Source organism: Diachasma alloeum, unplaced genomic scaffold (genome assembly GCF_001412515.2).
Source record: "Diachasma alloeum isolate Michigan unplaced genomic scaffold, Dall2.0 Dall_scaffold_00625, whole genome shotgun sequence".
Taxonomy (NCBI): Eukaryota; Metazoa; Arthropoda; class Insecta; order Hymenoptera; family Braconidae; genus Diachasma; species Diachasma alloeum.
In genome coordinates this window covers 224,544-235,270 of record NW_021680757.1, presented here as the reverse complement: position 1 = coordinate 235,270, position 10,727 = coordinate 224,544, and the positions used below count along the sequence as shown (strand labels likewise).

The 10,727-nt window shown below is 36.9% G+C and overlaps 1 protein-coding gene across 2 annotated transcripts in view; it reads left to right on the top strand.

The window, feature by feature from the left end:
• Window positions 1-3,755: 3,755 nt before the first annotated feature.
• LOC107043752 (probable serine hydrolase) overlaps window positions 3,756-10,727 on the top strand; it is a gene marked incomplete at its 5' end in the record, with an annotated part of 108,044 nt that continues 101,072 nt past the window's right edge. For both annotated transcript variants that reach the window (XM_015265365.2, XM_015265364.2), the window contains 1 exon segment: window positions 3,756-3,800. In XM_015265365.2, coding sequence (XP_015120851.1) covers window positions 3,756-3,800 — 45 coding nt within the window.

Sequence of the window (10,727 nt, the reverse complement as noted above, 5' to 3'; positions counted from 1 at the left end):
CATAATTGAACATAATTGTAATATTTAGAGATGAACTTGGACTCCTTGATAATGACTGGCCTGGAGAAATACGCTCCGCAAAAAATAAATTCTTCTCCCAAGAAAATGATTCCTTGGCAAAAGTAATTTTTTTTCTCAGTGCACACACACGCACACTCACGCACACTCGCTCCTCTCGCATGCTTGCATGGCTTCCCACGACTGACCTGCGCAACCGCCTTAAATGACCAATGGCCTCTCACCTCTGACACCTGAGGCGCCACTTGATGGACAGGTGTCCAGCGCACGCCCCCATTTAAATTGGGGCACGTTTGGACCCTCTACGATCGACACCTGCCACCTTGCAGTCCTTTAATCGGCCTCATTTGCATTTCGGCCATCATACTGTGTACTCACTCATCTCTATTTAACTGGATAGCTGATCCCTATGCTCCCACCACTCTCAAAGTGAGGCGAATTGAAGTGTCAGCCAGCGCTGCCGTATAGTAGCTCAGGTACTAAAGATGACGTCAGTGCACATGCGCGCCGCAGTGGGGGCCACGTGCTCGGAAAATTGCCGTGGAAACATTCTCCGTCCCAAATTGTAAATAATAATTGAAAAAGGTAAAATTAGTATAGTATACTCAATCAATAAATTCCGATCAGTCTAGGTGTATTATAGTTTAATAAATACAAAAAAATTTCGAACGAATAAATTTAGTTGAATATTTATTTTCTGTTTCCCAATTTCCTGAATACATTAATGTCCTTAAAGTAGCTCATCAGTAGGCTACAAGTTCATACTGACCACACTATAGATGTCGAGATTTTCAATTATTAAATTTTTCCATTCAATTGCGTGAGAAAATTTATAAAAAATTCATACACAATCAGCATCATTCAAATTACATTTTTCAGCATATTATTTTCTTTTCAAACATCTGCGTTTTATAAATAAATAATGGATATTGTTTAAAAAACGGTCATTCATGTTGTATTGTGTCAAAAAATTTCTTGATTTTTTTTCATATTTTGAGTAAAAAATTCCGATTTCAATCTTTATTTACAACAAAGTTATGGACTTTGACATAAGACAGTGGGTTAAATCCTGATTTTTCAAAATTGATCTTTTGAAAAAACTAAAACGTCAATTAAATCTAGCAAAAAATTACGATTAAAAAAATCTAATAACATTCTTTGGCGACTCCTTGTAGTTTTTAAAAATTCAATTTTTTCAATTACTAACGATTATACAATTCATTAATAATACAATATTAATAACAATTGTACTAATTTCGACATACCTCCATGCTTCGGCTTCCTTTCGCGTTTATAGACAATGTCAGTTTTCACTGATTATTAACAAAAGTTCGTCTGTTATTCTGGATGTCCTACACGGTCAAATATCCTATAATATTTCCCAATGCTCGCGGTAAATTTACCACTGCCCCACTGCCTGCAGCTGACACGGACATGCACACTAGAGAGAATCTTAGTTCGCTGACTACTATCCGGAGGCGCTGCGTACCTCTCTAATAAACTCACTGGCTGCCATAGGGATCGGCTATCCAGTTATATAGAGATCAGTGGATGTACTTCAGCTTTCTCAGAATTGCTCTATTGCTTGTATTGAGTTCCGCGTATAATTGCCCTGCGTTCCAAGTTCTGTGAACTATTTAATAATATTATGACCCGCGCTATTTCGTTGATCATCTCGATAATTCTAATTAAGACAGCTCGTGTAAACAGTAACATTTTATTTAAATTAAATTGACTGAGTTGACCAACGTGCACGTGTAGTAATTTGTAGACCTTCTCCCGCTCCCGTTAAAATCCATTCGAATCTCGCCCATCGCTCGCAAATTCCGCGAAAATCAGATCCGGTATCGATCACTAAGAGTCAGTTGAGTCTAAGGGTCAAACAACTACAAAGGGTCAGGCGGATTTAAGGTTCAGGTGAATGTGAAGGATCACGTGAATCTAGAAGTCAGTTGAGCCAAAGGGTCAAACGAGTACGAAGGGTCAAGCGAATCTAATGGTCAGATGAGTAAAAGGCTGAGTTGAGTTTAAGGGTCAGTTCAATCCAAAAGTCAGATGACCTTTGGCTGACCTGACCCTCAGAATCGATCTGACCCTCAGACTCATTTGACCCTTATTCTCGTTTTAGATTCATCTGACTCCCAGGCCCAATAGGGCCTTCGGATTCATCTGACCCATACACTCAACTGACCCTTACACACAACTGGCCCTTAAATTCATCTGACAGTTGAACTCAACTGAGGTTTTTAAATCTTGGATTCTCCTGACCCTTCGTACTCTTTTGACCCTTAGGCTCAACTCACCTTTAAACTCAACTGACATTCAATCTCAACTGAGGCTTTCACATATCTAACCCTTAGATTCGCGTAATCTTTTGGACGCAACTCACCCTTATACTCATCTGACCCTTATGCTCAATTGATCCTTATATTCAACTAACCCTTCTGACCATTGAACCCAACTCACCCTTCAGACGCACGATTGTTTGAATTTCGAACTAATGTTATTAATGTATTAACACTAATAATTTAGTTACGTGAGTCTTTAACACGGTAATGAATTTTTTAATTATCGTCAATAATGACCTTGAACAATCAAATGTGGACGTCGAAACGTACAACGTACGTTAACAGAGAACAAACGTCATTAACGTTGAGAGTACATTTAATATAGGGTGGATATTGAGTGTTTTTCAACGTCCATAGGCCTTCACGTTGAGATAAGTTAAAAGTACAGTAAAAATTCCGCGGAGAATTTGACCATCAAAGCAATGTAGGTTCAAAACGTTGAAACTACGTTGGGAGACCCGGTAAAATTTTGACTCGGGGTGTGACTTGGTTGTTGTTTGACTCGTGAAATTTAACCGTTCCCTTGTGACCCTCGTGCCTACAATTCCGAGTGGAACTCTTTCCCCATTCCTACAGTATATTATATTTAAAAAAAATCATGCCACCAGCATATACCCTACTTATCGGGTTATAGCCCGGAACAAAAATTTCGCCGCCAAAATGCATCTCAAATAGCCCATTTGGCTATAAATAGCCCCATCTGGCAACCCTACTTAGGTGTACATATGGGTACATCATTTTATCGGATTTTTGACATTTTTCGCTGAATTGAATAGCCCGAATTCCAATTCTACGGATATAAATATTTTCCGGAGAGGATATCACGAAGATGTGACATTCCGATGTTGCGTTGCTAATGGAACGTGAATGTAGCGACGGCGGTGTCAGTGTATCAATACACAAAAAAAAACAAATTTGAATTTGAAACTTATGATCTCAAATTGAAACTTATGGAAGTCTCAAATTGAGACTTTTGAATGTCTCACGTTGAAATTTGAAAGTCAAACTTTCAGAAATAGAGATTTTCAAGTCTTCAAATTGGAACTTTGGAAAGTCTCAACTTTAAACTTTCAGAAGGATTAAATGAAGATTTTCAAGGCTCATTGAAACTTGCAAATCTTTATTTGATCCTTTCGAAAGTCTTAAGCTGAAACTTTCGAAAGTCTCAATTTACGATCTTTAAAATCTCAAAGTAAGGATGTTTTTTTTCTAGACGTAATAGGAACCCACAGGATGTGTACCCTTAGAGGCTTAAAATCATTTGACATTCATGATCAATGCGCTCATCTCACGCTTCAAAACTAATGAGTTTCGAATTTTCCCGTTACTGTTTCAGGATGTCGGATTCTATCCTACCTGCCTTCCGCAATAATTAATAATTTTTTTCAGAACCAGAGGAGATTCAAATTCCTGTACCTTGGGGCCACATAAGCGGTAAGAAACAAATATCAAATTAAACACTAATTCATATTTTTTGAAACAAATAAACCACAAATCAAAATCGTGAAAAATTAACAAAACAAATTTTTGTTACTTGAAAAATTTGGTATACTTCATCACCCATACAAATTTTTTGGACTGAATAACTTTTTAGGCACAATTAATTTTTACCGTTGTAGGGCGCGCGGCGTTTTATAATAAGACTCCGTCTAATTTCAAGTTGTTGCATTTTCACGTCACGATAACCGCTTCCTATCTCAGTATAAGATATTTCAATGTGATAGATGGACAATAGATGCCTATTGTGTCTGAAGTATCTCATGCAGAAATTCGAATATACATTGTCAGAAAAAAATTGAAATTTCTCAGAAAGTTTAGTATGTAGCAATTTTCTGTGGAATACATTAAATTCTATGTTGGGTGGAAAAATTATGAATTTTCTGATTTCACAGAATATTCAATGAAATTCTAAATTTTCAAACAGCGGGAAGACAAAAATTCACGAACTTGAATGTTCAATGAAAATATGAATATTTTCTATCAAAATTAATTGAAAATTTGAGAATGTATCACCTGAATTGCCTTCATTTCCATTGATTTTCATGGAATGACTGAACTGAGATTCACTGTCTCCGTTGTTTTTTTAATTGAATTGTGAATTTTCAATGGAGAAATTTCGTAAAATTTCAGTGGAACTGTCACTTGATGACAAGTTTCAGGAAGTGTATCGCGAATTTCCGCCGAAAACTGTGAAAAAGGTTATAGTGGACATAATCTTTATTCTGTTGTATTTCAAATATTAGGTGCACAAATTAATAAGGTGTTTTTTTAATGAAAATCAGAGAATATTATAAAAAAACAAAGACATTTAACGCGCGAAATATTCCCCATTATTTTCGATGACTTTACTCCACCTCACTGGCAATTGAATTCCTTCGCGAAAGAAATTTGGCGGTTTTGACTCAATAAATTCATCGATGCTTTTTCGGACCTCGTCGATTCTTTTGAAGTACTCATCAGCTAGGTGGTGTTGAAGAGAGCGAAATGAGTGGTAGTCGGATGGGGCGAGATCAGTAAGTCGCGTGAGGGAGAACCTCCAATCCTAATTCATAGATAATATCCTTAGTCGCTTTGGCGACATGCGGTCGAGCGTTGTCATATTGGAGAATCACTTGTCTACTTCCGCTGCCAGTATATGGCCCCTTTTGCTCCAATGCATCATTCAAATGAATAAACTAGTGTTGATAAACCTTCGCAGTAACAGTTTGTCCAGGTTTAAGTAGCTCATAATATATCACACCCTTCATATCCCACCAGATACTCAACATCACTTTTCTCGCATAGACATTGGGTTTCGGAGTCGACGTCGATGGTTTGCCGGGATTCACCCACAATTTTTTGCATTTAGGGTTGTCGTATAACACCCACTTTTCATCGCCCGTAATGATTTTGTATAAAAAATCTTTTCTTTTAAATCAAGTGAACAAAAATAGCGCCGTCTCCAGTCGTCGCTCCTTATTTTCGGGGCTCAGATCATCAGGAACCCATCTACCCTCCTTTCGAATTTTGCCAAGTTGATGTAGGCGATGAGAAATGCATTGTTGAGTTACTCTGAGTTGTAGTGCAAGCTCTGTTTGGCTTTGAGCAGAATTTTCAGCCAAGAGTTGTTCGAGTTCTTCATTGCCGAATTTTTCCAGTTAACCCGGCCGTTCTCGATCCGAAAGATCGAAATCTCCGTCTCTAAACCTCTGGTACCACTTTTTACACGTTTTATGTGTTACAGCGTTTTTTCCAAGAGTACTACAAATCATTTAAGTAGCCTCGGCAACATTTTTCTTTAATTGAAATGCAAAAAGAATGCAGTGCCTCAAATGTTGCTTATCGACAGACATCGTGTTTACTACTATTTTTTAAGGTTATGTAAGAAGTATTTACTGCTTCGGTAACTGAATAATACCAACATACAAAATATTGAAATATTAATTTTTTGAACGCAATTATAAACCGCGAAATATAGGGGCACCTTATTCATTTGTACACCTAATATATGTATTAACGAAATCAATGGAATGCCAAAAGGGATGTTGATCGACAAAAATAAATGCAACAACTTCTGTGGACAAAGTCTCATAGCAAAATATTATGTCTATTGTACAATAGAAAATTTATAATATGTAACACGTGCCAATAACTGATCTAAGAGCCAAGAAGTACAAATTGTTCACAGCAAATTTTCACTGCAATCTTGTACTGTCATGAATTGTTTCCCACACAGAATTATGCTACTCTGCACGAAGATAAGATTACAGAGAAAAATTATTCCTTGTTGCACGGAAAAATTTCCAGAATTCGAGAGATCATGGTTTCTATCACGATTTTTTCCAATCCAGAAAATTTCTCCTATCTTTTTTTTAAATTGTATACAAGTAACCATCACAATTTCGATTAATTCAAAGTCATCTTTTTCTTATGGGAAGATAAGCAAACAGGATTTTTTTATGGCCGGGTATTTTATCGTATTTTGTTATTTTTCAGAATTAACATTTCCTAAAATCCATAAAAAATGAGTTCATTGTAACCAAAAGGGCCTAGCCGGATAAGCTCGGAGAAAATGCCCCCACCTGTTTTTGGGGGTACAAATTTTCCTCTGACTAGTTATAAAAGAAGATGGCTTCTCACAAAATTTCAGATTTTTTTCTTGTTTCAGAATGGAGTTAGAAGCGAAAATAGTATCTTATGTCATAAGGCTGAAATCCGAGGACTTCAAACGAATGACATACTATTTTTCCTCACGAATGCCCATTCTCATATGCGTATGTGGGGGGGGGGCGCGGAGCCCCCCCCCTGAAAAAAAACAAAATCAACAATATTTTCAAAAATTAAAAAACAGAAATGATGTTCCGTAGAAAAAGTGAATAAATAAAAAGATAACATTTCTGGAATTTAAAAACAAAGTAAATTTTTTCTCTGAAGAAAAAATCGACAAAAGTATACGGAAGCAACGCAACAACACATCCTGCGGGATGCTGTTGTCAGGGGGGTATTGTGGCTATTTGTAAAATACAACGGGTGTTCATCCACTGATTGTTGTCGAATTGTATGAGATTCAGCCTCACGAGCGTTATCAAGAACGTCCTGCGGGACGTTGTTGTTGTCAAGGAGGTTATCATCAGGGAGGTTATCACTGAACTCAAATTCACTGATACACTCGACATCGAAGTACAACTGGGTTCCTCTTCGAACATATCCTGAGATTCTTCTCCTTCTCCATCACTGTCTGGAATAATTACGCATTTTTTCGACTCCATCTTTTCACTTTTGACATTTCCAGCTCTCGTCTATGCTCGCACGACTATAGAAATGGTTGACGCAATAGTATCACGTGAGATCGTGAGATAGCCATACTCGGCTCACTTCACGCTGTGTTCAGTCTGAGAAAAGGCTCCACTTCAGACTGAGCAGTTACGGCAGTCCGATTAAAGTGGTTTTAACAGACTGCAAACGCCATCTTACCGTACAAAAATAGGCTGAAAAAAGCCTCAAAATGAGCATCACGGAGGAAAACTTATTTTTTTGGTTTTCGGCTTTTCTAACGGTAAATATTGATACAAAATTCTGAAAAAATTCTGAAAAATCTAGAAAGATAGGCCATTCATTATCGATTCGACAGAAAAAATGTTTCATGATGAATTCGATGAAAAAAATTATCATACTTTATTAACTAGTTTTTCACAACATTAATTTTTCAGATTTTTCGGAAGACTGGGTCTTGGGAAAAAAATGAAAATACAATTTTTTGAGTATTTTTAATTGAAATCGTTCGATAAATCGTCATAATTCATTCCGTATTCTTTATAATTCGCAAAATTACATGTAGAATCGTCACAGGACATGAAAATAATATTTTATCAATTATATACAAGAATAACGGAAATCACACGAATATACAAGAATTTACATCGATTTATATACACTCTGTATGACTCAATCTTCATCGCTGTCTTTATTGATGACTCGATCCACTTGTTCGACATCGAAAAGTTTCGTGAGGATTTCTGCAGGCCTTATTATTTTCGAAAGGTACCGTGCATTCGACAAATAATAAATAACCGCAGCCACATGTGAACAACATCCGACAGTACGCCGTCCATTCGCACAAATATCGTTGAATACCCGTATAGTTGATTGAGTCACCCTTATATTCAATATACCACTTGTAAGTTTTACTATTAATGTATCTGGACCTCACTAGAATTTGAATAATTGTGCTGCTCTGATCTTCTCGTTTCTTCAAGTAATCAATTGTGTAATATTACCCGATTCATCCATCATCTCAGCTAGGTAAGATAAAGCTTGTGAAAGTTGGTATGATCCATTAAAAAAAATCTTCAAATCTCTCTCTGCCATCTCTGAGAAATCTAACAAATCTGCTGATGTCAACTGTTGAAACTGAGTTTTTCGGCGATTCCAGTGCATGTTCGCAGCTTCTTCTGCTAGAGAATTGTCCACTCTCCGCCTAGCTTGCATTTGCTCAATGACTTCATCTGACAGACCAGTATCAGAGCTCAGCCTTTTGCCAATAGTATTGTTGAGAAAACAAGCAATCCTGAAAAGAATCGGACTTTTGGGAGCAATTTATTATCTAGAGTGTGATGCAGTAGTTGATATTTCTGTCCAAGGATTCCATGAATTGCTTTAACAACCCAGCGAATTTTAGTCACCCATCGTGAATCGTTGGATTCTTCAGTTGTTAGCTGTGATCTTTTTCCTTTCAATGCTGGCATGAAAACTTTGAATCCTCGTTCTTCCAGCTGCTCCACAACATCTCGGAATCCTCTATCGACCACACAAATATCACCTGCTTTTATGATTTTTGAGAGTCCATTCGGATCATCCAGGAGTATCTTCATCATTCCAACGTCATTTTGATTTGCATAGAAAGGCCCCTACATTTCAACAATATAATCATTTATTGTATAGATTGTAAATGGTTTACAGAGTGGTACCTTCTTCTGACCAGAGTATGATTTCCGCTGATAAGAGTTGTTGCTACTCTTCTCATGACGAATGTATGTACCATCGAAAATCGATACCAACTGATCACTGAGATCATATAATTTTTTAGCTGTCTCTGATGTTTGATCTGCTATGAGTTCCTCTCTAGACAGAGAGTATCGGAAGTGATGGGGTAGTATGTCCTTTTCAAACGAATTCATAACTTCTTCGAAAAAATCAGAAACCTGTTGTTTTCGATCGAGGCCAGAACTAAGGCGATAATATTATTTGAATTACCGGTCCTCAACTTGAATAAGAAAACGACTAGGGCTTGTATCACTGTCCGATTCTTCGAGTTACCCATTGAAGTCATCATTGCACACAATTTCTCGAGATTGTCCCATGTGAAATCCGTCAATGCTCTTACCCGATCCAACGATAAATCACCATCTCCAATTCGATCTTTCAACCCACCTTGATAACTGATGCACAACTCGTCGAGGAATTTCGCCACTTCCGAAGGTTCCATACAGCTGACCTTTGATTGTATTCTCAACTTATCCAATTCATCTTCGAAAAACTTCTTTTTTATCATGTGTGTTGGACAGCAACGATTTCCCTTAGGAATATAAATTCTTTTCTTCTTAAAGACCTGTAATCGCGCTTCAAATAGTACGGTGATGATTTTTCTTGATGAATTACAGATGAAACAGAATTTATGTGTTGAAACTACTCGTTGGAAAAGCATTTCCACAGTCTCTTTGCTTGTTTCATTGTTGGATTTAATGACGAAGGACGGATCAACATCCGATGACAATGAACAGTTGGACGTAGCAGGTGAGAGCGAAACCAATGATGACGTACTTGTCTGTAGTTCGTCCGATGTTGATGCTGGTTCAGGTTCTAGGGGTGGTGCTGATTCAGTGGCACTCTGTTGATCTGTTGTCTCTTCATTGTGAGCAATGAGTTGACAGCGAGTACACAAAATATCGCCAACGTGTACGAGTTTCCTTAGTCTCTTGGTATATTTTGCAGATTCATCTCCATTTTGTACGATTTTTTTTCGTCCTTTTATTGTCCTCAACAGTCGATTACAATTACCGCATCTGGTATCATCTCGCCTTGAATTATCATTTCTGGATGAATCGGCCATAGCCAGTCGTCTCAATTCCTGCACTTCAATAATGGAAAGGTCCCAATACATTTTGTTAAGGGCACTTCCCATTAGATACACTGATAGAAAAGATGGAACGATTTAGTTGTTATTAACGAGGTTTCTTCACTATTACCATGATTTGTTAACTATTAACGAATCGTGGTAATAGTTAAGAAGCCTCGTTAAAAGCAACTAAATCCTTTTATCAGTGTACGTTTAGGATAAATAGACAATTATAGTATACACTTACCGTCAATTATTGTTTTCCTATCATTTGTTGTTAAATATTTGACGACAGTGATCCTAACTTCCTCACGTTATTGAAAAACTCACAATGAATCACAAAAGTGCAGTTAATTTACGGTTTATTTATGACATTTCCAGAGACTATTTGCGATGACAGAATTTTCACGTTTGAATTACACCAGTAGATGATGTCACCGCTAGAGCGAACAGTTGAACTCCGATTCTTGGTAACAAAAATGTTTTAAATAATTCAAAAAGGTCAAATCGGCTCATTGTCTCCAATAGAAAGAAAACCACCATCAAAACTGATTCTTCGTTTCATGCAATCATCATTTATGAACATTACATCATTTTTATATTCAATTTCAAACGTTGAAAAAAATATAGAATAAATCATGACGATTTATCGAACGATTTCAGTTAGAAATCCTCAAAAAATTGTATTTTCATTTTTTGTTCCTAAGACCCAGTCTTCTGAAAAATCTGAAAATTTAATATGTTGTGAAAAACTAGTTAACAAATTA